The 21878-nt window shown below is 41.5% G+C and overlaps 1 protein-coding gene across 1 annotated transcript in view; it reads right to left on the reverse strand.

Moving 5' to 3' along the window:
• LOC120999212 (titin homolog) overlaps positions 1–21878 on the reverse strand; it is a 946165-nt gene that overhangs the window by 192096 nt on the left and 732191 nt on the right. Inside the window, exons 72-74 of the mRNA XM_040430085.1 lie at positions 16630–16677; positions 14906–14926; positions 1087–1134 (exon numbers count right to left, since the gene is read on the reverse strand). Coding sequence (XP_040286019.1) covers positions 1087–1134; positions 14906–14926; positions 16630–16677 — 117 coding nt within the window. The remainder of the gene's footprint in view (positions 1–1086; positions 1135–14905; positions 14927–16629; positions 16678–21878) is intronic.

The following is a 21878-nucleotide window of genomic DNA, read 5'->3' on the forward strand; positions in this document are numbered from 1 at the left end:
CACCAATGTCAGATAGGTGCAGGTCTCACCTCTGGGACCTGCTCCTATCTCCAGAACAGGCCCAACAAAGTGAGTGAGAGCAGCAAGTACAGTCATCCTCTGTTCACTTCTATGGGAGTTCAGAACATAGTCAATCCAGCATATTGCAGTCCCATAGAGGTGAATGGAGGGGTGGACATTTATGCATACTACGCTCTCCATTCACCTTTATGGAATTTCTGAAAATATGGCCTCTGCTATATCTGGCAATCCCATAAAGGTGAATGGAGAGGTAGCTGTGCATATGCAGTGCTCTTTTTATTCACATCGCATTCGTGGTGTGCTCTCATTCACTTTGGATTGGCCCATCCCGGAGATAGGAGCAGGTCCCAGAGGTGGGACCTGCACCTATATGACATTGGTGGCATATCCTAGCAATATGGCTCCAATGTATGAGACAACACAACCCCTTTAAGTGTTTTTTCTTAATGGACAAATGTGACCAGTTTGAAATCTACTTTTGCATAAAATCTCAACAACATTCCACAGTTAAAAGATACATAACATGCTAAATTGCAAATAAGCTACTTTACTTATCTTGTTCTGATTTTTAACTTTATGTTTTTTTTCCTCTTTTTAGACAGAACACCAAATTCAAAATTCTGTTGTTTTTATTGTTAACAGGGAGCAATGCATTGTGAGAGAGTCTTAAGTCAGGCCACATGACCACATACAGATTTAAAAATCAACTTGCAGTATCTCTACTGTCACTCTGAGAATAAATATAATAGGATACTGTCACTCTAAGAATAAAAATAATAGGATACTGTCACTCTGAGAATAAAAATAATAGGATGCAATATATAAAATCAAAGCATAATAAGTACAGGATAATATTTACAATGTTTTCCCTTAATTTGTTCTATAGTGAATATTGTACAGACAAGCTATTGAAGAAAGTCAATCTAGCGTATCTTATACTGAAATGTATGATAGGTACTGTCTTTCAAGTTATACATATACCGTAAACCACTTTCATTTATTTAGTCTTAATTTAAGGTCCCTTACATATGGTTGCTCAGGTATACAATCTAGAAAGCTACATACTTGTCTTTTCTTCATCAACAGCTGGTTCAGTCTTCAAGATGCCTTGACCTGTCAAAAAGTATAATATTACAGGAAAGATATGGCAAAAGCAGTAAAGTAAGATACTTTGTTTCCTTTCATACTATGCAAAAGTTAGTTCATTGCACTGTGCTGTGTATATACAGTACTGCATGCATTTCATCTACTTATTTTTATTTTCCTTGTAGTCACATATTTCTTTTGTTTTAGCCCCAAAGTACACATTTTTGAAAAAAAGGAAATACAATACTATAGAAAAAAAATTGTATTTTATACAGGTAGATATTGCTATGATTGTTGCTTTTTCAAAACCTTTTATTACAAAACAAAATTCCTAATATATCCTTAGGTAGCTGTGAATGTGCAGTATACTAGATTTAGTATATAACCTGCATATTTGTATTAAAGGGGTTGTCCGGGTTCAGAGCTCAACCCGGACATTATTCCATTTTCACCCAGGCTGCCCCCCTGACTTCACGCTAAATCGTGCAGGGTAAAGGCATTTTTTGGAGATCCGGTGATGTACCAGGGCTCTCCATGGGGCTGCCAGGAAGCCCGATGACATCACCGGCACTGATGGGTGGGATTTAGCGCTGCCCTAGCCAGTAAAATCGCAAGGGCAGCGCTAAAGCACGCCCATCAGAGCCGGTGTTGTCACCGAACACACACAGTGTGTTATGATAAACAAAAGAGCACAAGGCAAGGGAGCGCATCGGAGCATGAGATGCTCCGATACTAACCTCAGGGGGGCTGCCTGGGTGAAAATAACGGTATGTCCGGGTTCAGCTCCGAACTCAGACAACCCCTTTAAGTGGGTAATCGGTTACTGGTGTGAAGTCGGAGCTAATGTCAGTTATCACATCCCTGCTGCTTCCCCTTCTCTCAGCCTGGGAAGCCAAGCAAACCACTAGGCCGCAGCTACTATATACAGGTCATCAGAACGTCAAAAAGCTCATGTTCTGTTCCCCGCAGTGTTTACATCTGCCACTACATGGAAATGGTCATATGCTCCACTGAAGCCAATTAATGGCTTCAGAGATGACGTGGTTGCTGTGGCTATGGCAACACTGAAGCTTGTGATGCCAGTGAAGCCACTGATGACCATGCTGCAGGGACTGTATGAAGCCTTAGCTTAGTGAGACAGACTGATGGCATTTGATAAAATGTAATTACCGGAGAACTGCTTTAAGGAGTTAATGTTATGACTGATAGCTGTACAGTATATCTTGGTAATTGGATGCCATACCATCCTATATTTTAGCACTGTATCAGCTGTTTGAGTAAAAAAAAAAAAATCCCCTTGATATTATTTAATTCAGTTGCAATTTATTCAAGTGTGTGCAAGTAATGAACGTATTCTTTTCTAGAAAAGGTACAGACAAAGTGACAAATGTCTCAAGCCATCGGTAAAGCAGTACCATTAATAGTGGTAGATTGTGGTGGCTCACTAGCAAGTAGTTAAGGTATGGTGCTGCAAGCTCAAATAGAGGGAATCACCCCACCCTCTCTTAAAGGCAAATGTAGTAATAGGAAAATGAGCGAGCACTCATACACTTGGCAACCAGATTGACATGTGCAGAAAATATTTATTAAATCCCCATAAAATGCAAGTAATAAAATTTATAAGAACAGCAATAATATACAACATTACAGTCACATATATTGTGGTAGATATGATCGACGCTATATTCATATGACTCAATAGTGTCGATAAATTCAATAGTATATATCTCACCAAAAAACTTCAAATATATGCTGTTATTTGGGAAGAGGGGGTATTATCTTCTAGCGCTCTATCCCAATTTGGGAAACTGAATGTCACTGAAAATGTTGTAGGTGTATTCACTGGGAGCGCAATATGTTCATAAAGTGTCCACAGGAATCCTGATAATGTGAAAAGTCTCTTACAGCATATCCTTTTAAGCTCGATATGAGCTTTGGATTGAAGAAAACTTTAAATCGATGTTTGGCTTACCGTCTAGCGTCTGCTGTCTCCCTATTGCTTCAATGGAGCTTTAAATATTTGCCGGCTTGTTCAGTCGCTCCATACAGCAAGCTGGTTTAAATTTCGCGGGAGTTCCAAAGATCGCGGGAGTTGCCACTCTGTTCCGCAATTTCCTTTGGTGCAGCTTTCGACGATAAGAATAGTTAATCCTTTACTGTAGAGATTTTCTTCTGTATGGCCATACAGTATAATCGGAGGCTTTTCAATGCAGGTACATCACTTGTTTCACCATACGCGTTACGGGTAGATTCACTCTCCCTTCCTCAGTGGTCAAGTGTCTGCCTGCTCTGCCTCCATTTTTATCCATTCCTTTAATTGCTTCCCAACTCTTGGACACCTGTTGTTCATGCTACTCCCAGTTTGCCAGGGAATCCTCCCACACAATCAGGGGATAATTCTAAACAGCCTTGATTTAAAAAATAAATAAAAAATAAAAAAAAATATATTTTTTTTTCCTTTTTTTTCTTCCTTCTTTCCTCTTGCAGTTTCCATGCGTTTTTTATGCGTTTTTTGGGGGACACATGCGTTTTTTGGCCCAGATGTCCCAATTGGTGTGATATATCATTGTGTGAAATATAAACTTGATATCTGATTGCTAACACTTATAAAATGACTTTTTATAATAAAATATTATTAAATACATTTTCAAGATTAAAATATCAATATAAGAATATAAAACAATAAATAAATGTGAGGAATCTTGAAAGTTTCATAGGAATCTTCGAGTTTGATACAATTATTCGGATTTGATAGAGAAAGAAGGGTGGGTATCTCGGAGACAAGGACACGTCGCAGCGCCGATAAACGGCCTAGCATGCGACGTGCCGTCGGCCACGAGACACCCAACCTACATAAATCCAAAAATTTCCAACTCCGAATTAAGGCCTTTCGGTTGTAGAGATCCAAATTCATAAATGCGTCTGGATTCTATCCTAGACATTTGTCTGATAAAATCACCGCCTCTCCAGTGTTTCTCCACCTTCTCCAGTGCCGTAAACACCAGACTTGATGGATCCTGATCATGCATCTCTTTATAATGTTTAGATAGGGAATGTTTATCATAACCCTTCCTGATGTTGGCAATATGTTCGGCCACTCTTTTTTTGAATGGCCTCTTGGTACGTCCTATATATTGTCTGTTACAGGGGCACTGGAGAAGGTAGATAACTCCACTGGAGTCACATGTAAGACAATCTTCTATCTCCCAATTAAAATTGTTCTGAGTCGAGGGGACATTAGTAGTTAGGCGGGGTTTTTTATTCATTCTACAACCCATACACCTTCCACATTTATAAAAACCCTTCAAACTCAGCCAAGTTCCTGAAAAACTCAACTTATTCTGTTTCCACGGTTTTACGGTAGGGGCCACCTTGATACCTAGATTAGGTGCCCTAGTGAAGGTAATCGTCGGAACAGTCGGGAGTAAGTGTCCCACAATTTTGTCATTCAACATATGGTGCCAATGGGTTTTGATAATTTTCTGAATCTTCCTATAATTCTCATTAAATGGAAAAACAACTCTCATGGCTTCTTCTTTATTTTGTGTTTTATCTTTCTCATTATCCATCTCATTTTTATCTTTATTGTCCTCCTTATTAAAGAACTCTCTTCTATCTAATTTCCTGATTTGGTTGAGTGACTCCTCCACTAAGTTCTCAGGATATTCCTTCTCAATAAATTGTCTTTTCATCTCAATGGCTTCCATCTCAAAAGTATGTCCCTCTGTGCAGTTCCGCTTAATCCTATGGAACTGACCAGAGGGAACATTTGTCAGCCATTTTGGCAGGTGACAGCTAGAAAAATCAATATAACTATTTCTAGCTGTGGGTTTACGAAATGTCTCACATATATATTTATTACCAGATTGTGTGATTAACAAATCCAGGAATTCGGTGCTCTCCTGTATGTTTGAGGTAAAGACCAGATTTAAATTATTAATATTAATTATTTCTAGAAATTTTTCCAATTCTTCTTTACTCTTTTTCCAGATGAAGATCACATCATCTATATAACGGCGCCACAGGGCCAGATCTGTCCCCAGCCTTGGCTTGATGAGGTTGTACTCCCACTCAGCCAAGAACAAATTAGCATAGCTGGGGGCGAATCTGGTCCCCATGGCGGTACCCCGCTTCTGCAGGAAGAATTCCCCCTCAAAAAAGAAGTAGTTGTGGCTCAGGATATACTCTATTCCTTTCGTTATAAACTCTTTTTTTATTGCTCCATACGAGCCATCTCTTATTAATTGCATTTTTACAGCATCAATTCCTTGCTGATGATCAATCACAGTATAAAGTGATTGAATATCAAGTGTGCCCATAATCCATCCAGACTGGACATCTAGGTTTTCCAGAATCTGTATGATTTGGGTAGTGTCTTTAATATAGGAATTGGTTTTCTTGACTATTGGCTGTAACTGTACGTCTATATATTTGGACAGGTTGGATGTGATAGATCCAATCCCTGAGACGATAGGGCGTCCTGGGGGATCATTCAGATTTTTATGCACTTTGGGCAGGCAGTAGAAGCATGGTAGCCTCCTCTGCGTGCCCAAAATGAAATCCAGTTCCTGCTGTGATATTGTACCATTATCCAATCCGTCCATACTGTATCTCCTGAGCTCCAACTCAAATCTATCAAGGGGGTCTCCCCCCAATTTTTGATAGGTCTCCCCATCTGAGAGTTGTCGGAGACATTCCCTATTATAATTAATTGTGTCCATCACCACTACCGCACCTCCCTTATCCGCGGGGCGTATGGTGATGGAGTGTTTTTTTTGTAATTGTTTCAATGCCTCAAACTCTCCTCTGGTAAGATTGTTTGTGGCTCTTGGTCTAGCTTTTAGTTTGCAAATATCTTCCTCTACACACTTCTGAAAGGCTCCTATTTCTTTGCTGATTTCACTCCTTGGAAACATATTTGATTTATTTTTTAGGAGGTTTTTGTTAGGGTTTTTTGTCTTTTTTACGTTTTTTTCAACTATCACTTGCTCATTCCTCACAATTGGATTTTTGATAAAATATTTTTTGAGGCAGATATTCCTTATTAGTTTTTGTACTCCTATATATGTAGAGAATTTATCCATCTTATTGGTGGGGGCAAACTTCAGACCTTTCTCTAACAAATTATTTTGGGTTTTAGTCAGGGTGGTTGAACTTAAATTAATTATTGCGCTGAGATCCGTTGCTAGTGATGTCTTTTGTGATATGTGTCTCTTCCTCTTACTTCCTCTTGTCTTTCTGACCCTCCTCTGTGTCTTGAGTGTTGGTATCTTACTTGTTCTGTGTGATTCATCTTTTGGGGTGCATGGGGATCCTGTCTCTGTGATATGTGATGTTGTCCCTTCCCTGTGTTCTGGTATTGATAAGTGCTCTTGGGCCTTAAATTGTAGTGATGTGTCGGTGATTCTAAACTGTGATTGGGAGGTGTCCTTTCTCTGTGCCGTATTCGTGCTCTGTGATGTGCTGGGGTATGATCTAAAAAATGCCGATCAGACAGCTCCTCATATCTGTTTGTCACAGAGATTGAGTAGCTGTCTGATAAGCCCTGCCGATCCCTATCCCCTTCCCTTTTCTTCCCTTTTGGGATCTCATTCTGTGATAAGGGAATTTGCTCCCCAGATCTTTCACCCTGGTGATTTCTCTGTGTATTCTGGTGTTTTTTAGTTTTTTTATTAATGATCTCACTCTCAATTTTATCTAATCCACTACAGAGTCTTTGTTGCCACATTTCAAATTCACTATTTCTAGAGAATTTTTCAAGGTGGTCTTTTAATTTTCCAATTTTTTGATTCAGCACTTCCAATAGTGCTGTTCTCCTTTTTATTATGAGTTGCATGAGTGAAATGGAACAGGAGAATAATAATCTGCTCCATTCCCCCTCAAACTCCTCATCCAGGAGATCTTGTGCTGGGGTTTTGTTCAAGATTAACCCCTTAGGAATTTTACCATGCTCTATATACTGCTGTAGGGACCTTATCTCCCAATACTGTCTGAGTTGTTTCTGTAGTAGTCCCTCTAATTCTATAAAGACATCTGCCATAGCTTTATCGCTACTAAAAACATCATCCTGCATATCATCAAATTTAAAATTTTCTGCTTTCGCTTTTTTACTTTCAATGTGGTGCCAAATGTCCATAATCTACTGTAAAGGAGCTCACACACAGGGGTGAATGGTACGTACAAAAAACAGTGGTAGATTGTGGTGGCTCACTAGCAAGTAGTTAAGGTATGGTGCTGCAAGCTCAAATAGAGGGAATCACCCCACCCTCTCTTAAAGGCAAATGTAGTAATAGGAAAATGAGCGAGCACTCATACACTTGGCAACCAGATTGACATGTGCAGAAAATATTTATTAAATCCCCATAAAATACAAGTAATAAAATTTATAAGAACAATATAGCAATAATATACAACATTACAGTCACATATATTGTGGTAGATATGATCGACGCTATATTCATATGACTCAATAGTGTCGATAAATTCAATAGTATATATCTCACCAAAAAACTTCAAATATATGCTGTTATTTGGGAAGAGGGGGTATTATCTTTCTAGCGCTCTATCCCAATTTGGGAAACTGAATGTCACTGAAAATGTTGTAGGTGTATTCACTGGGAGCGCAATATGTTCATAAAGTGTCCACAGGAATCCTGATAATGTGAAAAGTCTCTTACAGCATATCCTTTTAAGCTCGATATGAGCTTTGGATTGAAGAAAACTTTAAATCGATGTTTGGCTTACCGTCTAGCGTCTGCTGTCTCCCTATTGCTTCAATGGAGCTTTAAATATTTGCCGGCTTGTTCAGTCGCTCCATACAGCAAGCTGGTTTAAATTTCACGGGAGTTCCAAAGATCGCAGGAGTTACCACTCTGTTCCGCAATTTCCTTTGGTGCAGCTTTCGACGATAAGAATAGTTAATCCTTTACTGTAGAGATTTTCTTCTGTATGGCCATACAGTATTTTCGGAGGCTTTTCAATGCAGGTACATCACTTGTTTCATCATACGCGTTACGGGTAGATTCACTCTCCCTTCCTCAGTGGTCAAGTGTCTGCCTGCTCTGCCTCCATTTTTATCCATTCCTTTAATTGCTTCCCAAATCTTGGACACCTGTTGTTCATGCTACTCCCAGTTTGCCAGGGAATTCTCCCATCTCAGCGCAATAATTAATTTAAGTTCAACCACCCTGACTAAAACCCAAAATAATTTGTTAGAGAAAGGTCTGAAGTTTGCCCCAACCAATAAGATGGATAAATTCTCTACATATATAGGAGTACAAAAACTAATAAGGAATATCTGCCTCAAAAAATATTTTATCAAAAATCCAATTGTGAGGAATGAGAAAGTGATAGTTGAAAAAAACGTAAAAAAGACAAAAAACCCTAACAAAAACCTCCTAAAAAATAAATCAAATATGTTTCCAAGGAGTGAAATCAGCAAAGAAATAGGAGCCTTTCAGAAGTGTGTAGAGGAAGATATTTGCAAACTAAAAGCTAGACCAAGAGCCACAAACAATCTTACCAGAGGAGAGTTTGAGGCATTGAAACAATTACAAAAAAACCACTCCATCACCATACGCCCCGCGGATAAGGGAGGTGCGGTAGTGGTGATGGACACAATTAATTATAATAGGGAATGTCTCCGACAACTCTCAGATGGGGAGACCTATCAAAAATTGGGGGGAGACCCCCTTGATAGATTTGAGTTGGAGCTCAGGAGATACAGTATGGACGGATTGGATAATGGTACAATATCACAGCAGGAACTGGATTTCATTTTGGGCACGCAGAGGAGGCTACCATGCTTCTACTGCCTGCCCAAAGTGCATAAAAATCCGAATGATCCCCCAGGACGCCCTATCGTCTCAGGGATTGGATCTATCACATCCAACCTGTCCAAATATATAGACGTACAGTTACAGCCAATAGTCAAGAAAACCAATTCCTATATTAAAGACACTACCCAAATCATACAGATTCTGGAAAACCTAGATGTCCAGTCTGGATGGATTATGGGCACACTTGATATTCAATCACTTTATACTGTGATTGATCATCAGCAAGGAATTGATGCTGTAAAAATGCAATTAATAAGAGATGGCTCGTATGGAGCAATAAAAAAAGAGTTTATAACGAAAGGAATAGAGTATATCCTGAGCCACAACTACTTCTTTTTTGAGGGGGAATTCTTCCTGCAGAAGCGGGGTACCGCCATGGGGACCAGATTCGCCTCCAGCTATGCTAATTTGTTCTTGGCTGAGTGGGAGTACAACCTCATCAAGCTAAGGCTGGGGACGGATCTGGCCCTGTGGCGCCGTTATATAGATGATGTGATCTTCATCTGGAAAAAGAGTAAAGAAGAATTGGAAAAATTCCTAGAAATAATTAATATTAATAATTTAAATCTGGTCTTTACCTTAAACATACAGGAGAGCACCGAATTCCTGGATTTGTTAATCACACAATCTGGTAATAAATATATATGTGAGACATTTCGTAAACCCACAGCTAGAAATAGTTATATTGATTTTTCTAGCTGTCACCTGCCAAAATGGCTGACAAATGTTCCCTCTGGTCAGTTCCATAGGATTAAGCGGAACTGCACAGAGGGACATACTTTTGAGATGGAAGCCATTGAGATGAAAAGACAATTTATTGAGAAGGAATATCCTGAGAACTTAGTGGAGGAGTCACTCAACCAAATCAGGAAATTAGATAGAAGAGAGTTCTTTAATAAGGAGGACAATAAAGATAAAAATGAGATGGATAATGAAAAAGATAAAACACAAAATAAAGAAGAAGCCATGAGAGTTGTTCTTCCATTTAATGAGAATTATAGGAAGATTCAGAAAATTATCAAAACCCATTGGCACCATGTGTTGAATGACAAAATTGTGGGACACTTACTCCCGACTGTTCCGACGATTACCTTCACTAGGGCACCTAATCTAGGTATCAAGGTGGCCCCTACCGTAAAACCGTGGAAACAGAATAAGTTGAGTTTTTCAGGAACTTGGCTGAGTTTGAAGGGTTTTTATAAATGTGGAAGGTGTATGGGTTGTAGAATGAATAAAAAACCCCGCCTGACTACTAATGTCCCCTCGACTCAGAACAATTTTAATTGGGAGATAGAAGATTGTCTTACATGTGACTCCAGTGGAGTTATCTACCTTCTCCAGTGCCCCTGTAACAGACAATATATAGGACGTACCAAGAGGCCATTCAAAAAAAGAGTGGCCGAACATATTGCCAACATCAGGAAGGGTTATGATAAACATTCCCTATCTAAACATTATAAAGAGATGCATGATCAGGATCCATCAAGTCTGGTGTTTACGGCACTGGAGAAGGTGGAGAAACACTGGAGAGGCGGTGATTTTATCAGACAAATGTCTAGGATAGAATCCAGACGCATTTATGAATTTGGATCTCTACAACCGAAAGGCCTTAATTCGGAGTTGGAAATTTTTGGATTTATGTAGGTTGGGTGTCTCGTGGCCGACGGCACGTCGCATGCTAGGCCGTTTATCGGCGCTGCGACGTGTCCTTGTCTCCGAGATACCCACCCTTCTTTCTCTATCAAATCCGAATAATTGTATCAAACTTGAAGATTCCTATGAAACTTTCAAGATTCCTCACATTTATTTATTGTTTTATATTCTTATATTGATATTTTAATCTTGAAAATGTATTTAATAATATTTTATAATAAAAAGTCATTTTATAAGTGTTAGCAATCAGATATCAAGTTTATATTTCACACAATGATATATCAAACCAATTGGGACATCTGGGCCAAAAAACGCATGTGTCCCCCAAAAAACGCATAAAAAACGCATGGAAACTGCAAGAGGAAAGAAGGAAGAAAAAAAAGGAAAAAAATATATATATTTTTTTTTTTTTTTTTTTTTTTTTAAATCAGGGCTGTTTAGAATTATCCCCTGATTGTGTGGGAGGATTCCCTGGCAAACTGGGAGTAGCATGAACAACAGGTGTCCAAGATTTGGGAAGCAATTAAAGGAATGGATAAAAATGGAGGCAGAGCAGGCAGACACTTGACCACTGAGGAAGGGAGAGTGAATCTACCCGTAACGCGTATGGTGAAACAAGTGATGTACCTGCATTGAAAAGCCTCCGATAATACTGTATGGCCATACAGAAGAAAATCTCTACAGTAAAGGATTAACTATTCTTATCGTCGAAAGCTGCACCAAAGGAAATTGCGGAACAGAGTGGTAACTCCTGCGATCTTTGGAACTCCCGCGAAATTTAAACCAGCTTGCTGTATGGAGCGACTGAACAAGCCGGCAAATATTTAAAGCTCCATTGAAGCAATAGGGAGACAGCAGACGCTAGACGGTAAGCCAAACATCGATTTAAAGTTTTCTTCAATCCAAAGCTCATATCGAGCTTAAAAGGATATGCTATAAGAGACTTTTCACATTATCAGGATTCCTGTGGACACTTTATGAACATATTGCGCTCCCAGTGAATACACCTACAACATTTTCAGTGACATTCAGTTTCCCAAATTGGGATAGAGCGCTAGAAGATAATACCCCCTCTTCCCAAATAACAGCATATATTTGAAGTTTTTTGGTGAGATATATACTATTGAATTTATCGACACTATTGAGTCATATGAATATAGCGTCGATCATATCTACCACAATATATGTGACTGTAATGTTGTATATTATTGCTATATTGTTCTTATAAATTTTATTACTTGTATTTTATGGGGATTTAATAAATATTTTCTGCACATGTCAATCTGGTTGCCAAGTGTATGAGTGCTCGCTCATTTTCCTATTACTACAGTACCATTAATATTTGCTTCTCTTCTCTCACAGCACCAGGAAAGATCTAATAATGCCAGTACTAAGTAAATGATACACAAGTAATGGAAACTAATATTTGGACAATTTTATCATGTCACAGGCCTGATCTGTAACATTTTTCATTTCAAGCTGCTTCAGGAATCTAAAAGCAAAACGATACTCTTGTATTTTACATTAAAGGGGTTCTTCGGGAATTAAGTAAATAAAAATACTTGAATATTACTTCATTATAAATATATTACCAAATACCTTTCATTAGTTATAATGTCTAATTTTTTCTAGAGAGCAATCATTAGGGACAATACAATTGCAGTCCTATTAGTAAACACAAAACTGTCCTAATCCCACAGGAGGGCAAGTTACTTCACAACACTGAGGTAAGGAGCTGCCTCATCCTCCTCTCTACTTGATTATGATCCTGAATACAGCTGATAAGATCTTCAGCTGAATCTCTGTAGGAATAGAGTTCGTGAGGAGACATGAAGTACAGAGAGGAGGTGGGAATGTGACTAATGAGCCGCAGCACTTGCATGCAGTCTCCATTACCACAGTCTGTCTGTCCATCCTCTCTGCACTTTATGTTTCCTCATGAACTTTATTCCTACAGATATTCAGCTAAAGTTCTTATCAGCTGTATTCAGGATCATAATCCCTGACAACCAGAGCAGAGAGGAGGATGAGGCCACTCATTAGCTCAATGTTGTGAAGTAATTTGTCCTCCTGTGTGATTAGGACAGGTTTTGTGTCTACTTATAGAACAGCGGCCATTTCATTTCTCCTAATCTGTGTTGGTCCCATGTTCATATGCACCTGCATTGTTTTAATATATGCAAATAAGCTTCTAAGAACAATGCGAGAGTTTCCCTTAGGGTGCATTCACATGATTTTTGCAGTCCGTAAAATGCGCTATCACAAACCAGCGGCTGTGAACCCACTGCGGCACGCGTCCTACCTCCTCTAAGGGCATTTATTAAGTAAACCCCTCATTCTTCACAGTACTCGTGATGGTGGGGGATGGGCTTTCCCGAGAGGAACACCAGATCGCTACCTCTTGAGAAAGATTGGCACACTAGGCAGCTGGTCCAGGCAGACCAGGAGGTGCCAGAGCAAGGTACCAGAGGTATAGATGTAGTCAGCAGGCCGAGTCACAACCAGGAGCAACAGTGCAGGACCGAAGGATGAGGCAGAGGCGAAGTCAAACAAGCAATAGGTCAGACCAGACGGCATAGGTACAGGTCAGGCAGTCCGGGTCGGCAACAGGAGAATCAAGGCAAGCAGGCAGGGATCAAACAGGTAGAGGAGTCCAAAACACAAGCACGGGTCAGGTACACAAGAACACAAGCAGAGAAATCAGCAACCTTTGCAAGACACAAGGACCTTGACACTGAGGCATCTGGGAAGGGGGCTGAGCCACTTATATATGTGCAGAAGGGCTAGGATTGGTCAGGATGGTCACATGTGCTAAACCCATAAAGCACAGGAAGTGATGCATGTCGGCCCTTAAGGAAGTGCTGCAGGGAAGAAGCAGCAAGCATGCTATGGCCAGGACTGAAAGTAAACTGTGGAGCAGATCCTAGAACAAACAGTACCTGCAAGAACAGAGCCCAGGACTGCAGCAGTGAATGGGAAGCGCAAGCAGCAGATCACCATTGAACATGGCGCCCAGGACCGAGGCGATAAGCAGGAGAACAGCGGCGCACAGCAGATGACGTCCATGTTGCATCCGTTTTTTTTGCGGATTCATTGTAATGCAAAATAGACAAGAATAAGACATGTTCAATCTTTTTTATGGGACTGCAGAATGGACATTCGGTTGCACACGGAGTGCTATCTGCATTTTTTGCAGACCCATTCAAATGAATAGGTCGCAGCAAATCCGAAAAAAATAAGGTTGTGTGATTGGGTCCAAACTCCTAGAGGTTCTGCTTTCTCTGCAACTACCATGCCCTCTCCACTTTAATTGACAGGGCCAGGCAGTGTAAACATCATAAAGCCGGGTCCTGTCAATGAAAAGTGCAGAGGGCGTAGCAGTTGCAGAGATAGCACAGCCTCTAAAAGTAAAGGGAACACCCCTATTGCTCCTAGAGGCTCATTTGAATATATTAAAACCTAAATAACCCTCACTATAAATACAGTGTAGAAAAAATATGACATACAAAATATAGTCAATGGGGACGGAGCAGCGGTCCGGCGGCACGGCGAAATAGCGGAAGGACGGATCCGACAAGGTGAACAGCCTGTCGGATCCGTCCTGCCGCAAGTGTGAAAGTACCCTAACACTAAAACCAGTTTTGTTTTTTTTTTAACTTTTTTTTAGCCCGAACGCCTCCCCGGGGCACTCGCAAGCCCTCATTTACATATGAATGAAACAGCGATGTTGCCTCTGTTGAACTTCCGAACAACACAACAAAAGGTACCACATGTATAATTATGCTACAGTGCTATGTAAGCAGTATATAATGTCAAATTGTGGTGACAGACTCCCTTTAACCATTTATTCCCATGTTCATATTTAGCCTAATATTGCTGGAGCAAAGACTAGAACTTAAGAAAGATGTGAGAAACATATGAAACAGCACATTGCTACGTTATGCGCTAACGCTTTAAAGCAGATGTCATAGCCCCTTCAGGCTGTGATAAGAGATCATGTGCAAAGCTTGTCACATACAGTAGCTGAAATATGGAAAAATGGGAACACATCAGCTAATTATCTTTGCTTGATATATTCTGATGCAGTATCTTGCTATTTATTGCGTGATGGTGTTCAGTGTAAGCCGGTAGCTTCAGCGGGTAACTGATTTAGGTCAAATGCATCATGTGTATTCCAATGCTTTCCATTTCTAGTATATAGCAACTAAAAACACCTAAACAGGCAAGCGCATAACATTTAGCACATAACTAAAAACACCTACACAAGCACATAACATTACTTTACAGAGAGATGTCTACAAACATATGTTTTCCTGCTTTAACTTTGACTAGAAAAGTAAAAGTAAATAAAATTATACAAATAAAGGCAAAAATGTCAGCCAGTTTATTTCTAACAATAATTACTAAAAGGTAAAAGAAATTAATATAGGAATAAAACAGTTAAAATAAAGTATATTGAGTGACAAATGGTTTTATAATTGAATTGTCACAGTGATTATAAAATATTAATAGGTAATTCTGCCCAAGACGCATTTACATCATTTTTCTTTTTTTTTTTCTTTACCGAGTTTGTTTATCCATTAAAAATTTTTGAGCAACGTACATTTATTATAGGTAACTATTCCCATATTAATATGAAGTATCCCACATATGACAATAAATTGCTCGTTACATGTATTATGAATTGGGGTACAAAAGACATTAAAGTAAATTTTTACCTTGCAATACATGTCATACTGTGCAGATTAATTTCATAGCACTTTTTTTATATAGTGACTAAGGCCCTTTTTTCTGGGTGCAAAGTTCAAATATTCTACATAAATCTAAAGCTAAATATTCTTCAGCCACTAGAGGGAGCTTATGAGTCAGCTGCATACTGTGTTACTCTTTGGTTCAATGTACAGTATAAGGGCTTGTTTATAGCTAGACTGATTTTTCTGCTAATCGGTTCAAAGGAACAGAAAAAAAAAGAAAAATGTCAATTATTGAAATTGTGGGTGCTTTTGAGAAAAGTCTTTCTTTCTGATAAAACTAAAGATACATAATATGATAGAGGTTTCTAGTTTTTTTCTAAGTGAATATAAAATATGTACTGTTAGAAATATATATATATATATACTAGCAGAAGGACCCGGCTTCACACGGGTATATTTAATCTATTTCATTTTATGTTGTCATAAAGAAACATAAGGCCCCATGACAGCTTTAATGATCCAACCAACCTGAGACTAGTACTGTCATAGGGCTGCTTCCCTTCAATGTCTTTTCCTGCACACCTGCTCTGCAGGGAACTGTAGCACGCGAATATTCAACTGAATATAGCTGGGATTGTCGCTGTGCAGGGAAAACATTGAATAGGACACAGAACTAAATCAGAGTAATAGCCCCTTCATTCTCAGGATCAGTGTAGGGCTGATTAGAAAGACCATAAGGCTACTTTCACATTAGCGTTTTTTGCGGATCCGTCATGGATGTGCAAAAATGCTTCCGTTACCATAATACAACCGCATGCATTCGTCATGAACGGATCCGGTTGTATTATGTCTTCTATAGCCAAGACGGATCCGTCATGAACACCATTGAAAGTCAATGGGGGACGATTCCGTTTTCTATTGTGTCAAAGAAAATGGATCCATCTTGCTCCACACCACATCGCGGACAGAAAAACGTGGCTTGCCACATTATTCTGTTCGCGATGGGAGCGCAACCAAACACAACGGAATGCATTTTAGTGTATTCCGTTTCGTTCAGTTCAGTTTTGTCCCCATTGACAATGAATGGGGACAAAACTGTAGCGAATTGAAAACACTAATGTGAAAGTAGCCTTGGTTGTTGGCATATCCTAGTAATAAAGCATATCCTCACCCCTTTAGTCTGCTGTTATAAATTACTCTTTACAATTATTAGCTATCCTTTAGTTCCAAAAGTATATACAGTACAGTGTGCCATGCTACTATAATGATATGTTTTAATATCTAAGTATTGGAATCCATGATACACTACATTAAAGAAGTTTAATGAGCAGACTTACCTGTTTTTGATTGTTCCAGTTTCTTTCCAGTCTCATCTGCTGTTGTTTCTAAGGAACACAGTTTACATTAAGGATATTTTTCCACATATATATATTCTTTGCAAAGTTATTCATACACTTTGGTTTGGGTACAAAAGATGTGGTTCCTTAAAGAACTTTGGCTAACCAGAACCAAACTGAATCTCAAAAAGTTCACTCATCTCAGTATACAACAAACTAAGACTTTGTGGAGAGCCAAAAACATTATTACTGTCCAACTGTGCTCTTTTGCATCAAGTTACATTTATATTATACTAACAGAAGGACTCGGCTTCACTCGGGTATATTTCATCTATTTCATTTAATGTTTGTGTGTGTTGCTAAAATATAACAAAAGTATCCACTATAACAGTGACATCTACAGTACTCCTCCCCTTTAACAGTGACCTCCACAGCAGCCTGCCCCTTAACAGTAACATCCACAGCGCCATCCCCTTTAACAGTGACTTCCACAGTGGCCGCCCCTTTGTTAGTGACTTCCACAGTACCTCGTCTCATTAACAGTTATTTACACAATAACCCACCCCCTTAACAGGGACCTCCACAGAGCTCCTCTCCCTTAAAATGTGATCTCCACATCACCCCGCCTCGTAACACTGACCTCCATAGTGGACCGTCCCCTTAACTGTGACCTCTACCATTCCCTGCCCCCTTAACAAAGACTTCCACAGCAGTATGCCCCTTTAACAGTGACCTCCACAGCATCCCACCCCCTTAACAGTGACCTCCACAGCAGCCCGCCCCTTTATTAGTGACCTCCACAGTACCCATCTCCTTAACAATGATTTTTACAACACCCAGTCCTCTTAACAGTAGCCTCTACAGCAATCTACCCCTTAACACTGACCTACATAGCATACTGTCCCCTTAACTGTGACTTCCACAGCAGCCTGCCCCTAGGGTGGCCAGAGATATGGTTTTAGGCCGACAGTCCGGCTTTCGGATTCTCTGTCCTCCATCGGGCGCAGGGCCTGGATGGACATAAGGATGTCCTTCTGAACAGCTCACTCTCAGACAGCAGATTTTTTTTCCAAAATAGGCTAGTTACTATATTCACTGTTACCTTTTTTAGGTTGCTTTTGTTTATTATCAGTGTTGAGCGAACCCGAACTGTAAAGTTCGGGTCCGTACCGAACTTTGCCGTAAAAGTTTGGGTTCGAGTTCAGTGTTCAGGCAATTAAAAAAGCTTTTGAAAGGCTGCAGGGCAGCCAATCAACAAGCTTTTAAGCTGTGGGCACTTAGAAGCCATCACAGCCATGCCTAGTAATGGCATGGTTGTGATTGGCCGGTGCATCATGTGACCCAGCCTCCATACAAGCTGGATCACGTCTAGCACCGCCCATCAGCTCTGAGTAGTGCAGGGACAGGAAGTAGGCAGCTGAAGCGAGAGAGTGTTAGGAATCTGGCAGTTTGTTTTGTGGGTGACCTATAATGATTTTTTTTTGGGTGCAATGCACCATCCTTATACGCCTGACACAGAAATATAATAATAAATCTGGCTGTTAATTCTGTGGTGACCTATAGTGATTTTTGTGGGTGCAATGCACCATTTTTGTACCCCTGACACAAAAATACAATAGTTAATCCATCTGTTAGTTAGATGGGTGACATATACCCATTTTTGGTGTGAGATACACCTGCACTTTATACGTGACAGGGAAATTAATATAGCTTCAAATCAATAGGCCACAGCACTCTTTTCAAACAATGGCAGGGGTGGGTGCACGTCCGGGTTGTGTTCTGTAGCTCCACCTCAAGAACTGTAGATATCAAACAAATATTTAGACAGCACTCCGTGATGATGATAAATAGTGATTTATTTCATATTATTTCAGCCGGAAACAGTGGTATATCAGTTGTGTGCAACGTTTCGGGCTAACATACACTCTTCATCAGGCACTATTGGAACCACAGCTAGTATATGGCCGGGATGAAGGGCGTATATTAGCCCGAAACGTTGCACACAACTGATATACCACTGTTTCCGGCTGAAATAATATGAAATAAATCACTATTTATCATCATCACGGAGTGCTGTCTAAATATTTGAGGGAAATTAATATAGTTAATCCATCTGTTAGTTCAGTGGGTGACATATAACCATGTTTGGTGTCAGGTACACCTGCACTGCATATGTGACAGAGAAATTAATATAGTTAATCCATCTGTTAGTTTGGTGGGTGACATAATCCATTTTTTGGTGTTAGGTACACCTGCACTGCATACGTGACAGGGAAATTAATATAGTTAATCCGTATGTTAGTTTGGTGGGTGACATATACCCATTTTTTGTGTGCAATACACGTGCACTTTATACGTGACAGGGAAATTAATATAGTTAATCTGTCTGTTAGTTCGGTGGGTGACCTCAAAGAATGAGGAGAGCATCAAATAAGGGACGTGGCCCTGGTCGTGGTGCTGCTAGTGCTGGTGGAGCTTCTGTTGCAGTTAGAGGACGTGGTCGGTCTGTGCCGGCTACACGTCCAAATAAAACACCTTCCTCAGGTGCACAAAGGGTGACACGATGTTGAGCGTCATTTTGTAGACCCGAATACCGGTGTACGAATGGTGAGGCAGAACAAGTAGAAGCGGTAGTAGATTGGATGGCTGACAGTGCCTCGAGTTCCTTCACATTGTCTCCCACCCGGTCCCCTGCTGAAAGCGCAGAGTTGGCACCTGCATCCCATCGGCATCTGTCTTTCACCTCACCCCCTTGCAAATCAGCCAAGCAGTCTGAGCCCCAAGTCATGCAGCAGTCTCTTATGCTTTTTGATGACTCTGCTGGTGGGTTTTCCATGGGCCATCCACCTAGCTCTCCCCAGAAGTGGAATAGATTGAGTGAACTGATGCCCAACCACTTATGTTTCAGGATGTGGACATGGGAGGACCACCGCAGCACGTCTCTGATGATGATGACGAAACACAGGTGCCACTGCCAACTGCTGCTGCTTTCTGCCGTGTGTAGACCGGCAAGGAGGGCAGGGGTGAAGAGTGGGTGGAAGATGATGTGGAGGATGATGATGTCCTAGACCCCACATGGAATCAAGGTCATGCGAGTAACATGTGCAGTTCGGAGGAAGAGGTGGTGGTCACATAGGGCCAGCCGAACAGCAAAAGAGGAAGCAGAGTGCAAAAGCAGAGTGACCATCCCCTAGCCAGTATGCCTGCTACTGCCCACCGCACCCAGGGACTGAGCACATCAAAGCCAGCTCCAAGGAGTTCCCGGGCATGGCAGTTCTTCAGACAATAAATGTTCTAAACCTGAGCACCACCTGCATGACCAGGCATATAAATGCAAAGCATGAGCTGCAGTGGAGTACACACCTAAAAAAACACAAAATATCTCAGGCTCCTATTGCTTCCACTTCTGCTGCGATCTCGGCCTTTTCCTCCCCCTCTGCAGTGACAGTGTCACCTGCCAACCCGCAAACAGAGGATGTGGCAGCAACACCACCACCTACACCACCGTCACCCAGCATGTCCACACTGTCCCATGGAAGCCTTCAGCTGTCTATCCCCCAAACACTGGAGAGAAAGAGGAAGCACTCTCCTACCCACCCACGATCCCTGGCCCTGAATGCCAGCATTTCAAAATTACTGGCCTTTGAAATTCTGTCATTCCGTCTGGTGGAGACAGAGACTTTTAAAAACCTTATGGTGGTGGCTGTCCCACAGTACGTGGTTCCCAGCCACCACTACTTTTCCAGGCGAGCCATCTCTGCCCTGCACAACCAAATGGCGGACAAAATCAGATGTGCACTGCGCAACGCCATCTGTGGCAAGGTCTCCACATAACTACCGAATAATGGACCAGTAAGCACGGGCAGGGACGTTATATTTCCCTAACTGCACACTGGGTAAATGCAGTGGCGGATGGGCCTGAGGCAGATAGCAGTTTGGCGCATGTCCTACCGCTACCGAGGATTGCAGGACATTGCTCATTGCCTACTGTTGCCTCTTACTCCGCTTCCTCCTCTAAAGTCTCCTCATCCGGTCAGCGAAACACCTTCACCACCAACTTCAGCACAGCCAGGGGGAAACGACAGCAGGCTGTTTTAAAACTCATCTGTTTGGGGGAAAAACTCCACACCGCGCAAGAGCTGTGGACGGCATGGAACAACAGACCGATGAGTGGTTGGTACCACTAAGCGTCAAGTCTGGCCTGGTGGTGTGCGATAACAGGATAAATCTCGTGGCAGCTCTGGGGCTAGCCGGTTTGACGCACATCCCTTGCCTGGCAAATGTGCTGAATGTGGTGGTGCAGAGGTTCCTGAAAAATTACCCCGATATGTCAGAGCAGCTGAAGAAAGTGTCTGCCGTCTGTGTGCACTTTCGGCATTATCACACTGCGGCTGCTCGCCTGTCTGAACTGCAGCGCAACTTCTGCCTTCCGACTCACCGGCTCATATGCGAAGTACCCACAAGGTGGAACTCCACCTTGCACATGTTGCACAGACTGTGTGCTGGGTGAGTCGCTCTGCGAAACAGCACCACTTCACTAACAATGAGTCGGCCTCCATGCGGGACGTGTGTGCCGTGTTGCGCTGTTTCAAGTACTCCACCAACATGGCCATTGCCTATGACGCAGTCCTCAGCGTTACTATCCCACTTCTGTCTCTTTGAAAAAACACTCAGGCAATGATGGAAGAGGATGTGACACAGGAGGAAGAGGAGTAGGAAAAGGGATAATTTCCACGGTTATCAGGCCAGTCATTCACAAGTGACTTGGAGGGTTGGTTCATGCACCAACAGAGGCCAGGTACACAACTGTCCAGCCAAGGCACAGTTATGCAGGATGATGAGGAGGAGGAACCGTGTTCACAGCAGGGTGGCACCCAAACCAGCTTATGGGCATCAATGGAGTGTGGCTGGGGGGATACAGAGGACACAGCTTGTCGTTGCCTCTGGGCAGCCTGGCACACATGAGCGACTGCATGCTGCAGTGCCTGCACAATGACTGCTGAGTTGCCCACATTCTAACCAGTGCTGATTACTGGGTCGCTACCCTGCTGGATCCCCGCTACAAGGACAATGTCCTTAATTCTATCACTGGAGCATGATCTGAAGATGCATGACTACAAGCGCACTGATGGCATTCACACCTGACAGCAGGGGCTCAGTGAAAGCACAAGGCGAGAGAAGGAAGAGGAAGAAGTCGCCAACGCAGCCCATGGACTCTCTCCACAACTGCTCGGTCCTCTTCTCCCAAA

This window comes from Bufo bufo, chromosome 4 (genome assembly GCF_905171765.1).
Source record: "Bufo bufo chromosome 4, aBufBuf1.1, whole genome shotgun sequence".
NCBI classification, from domain to species: domain Eukaryota; kingdom Metazoa; phylum Chordata; class Amphibia; order Anura; family Bufonidae; genus Bufo; species Bufo bufo.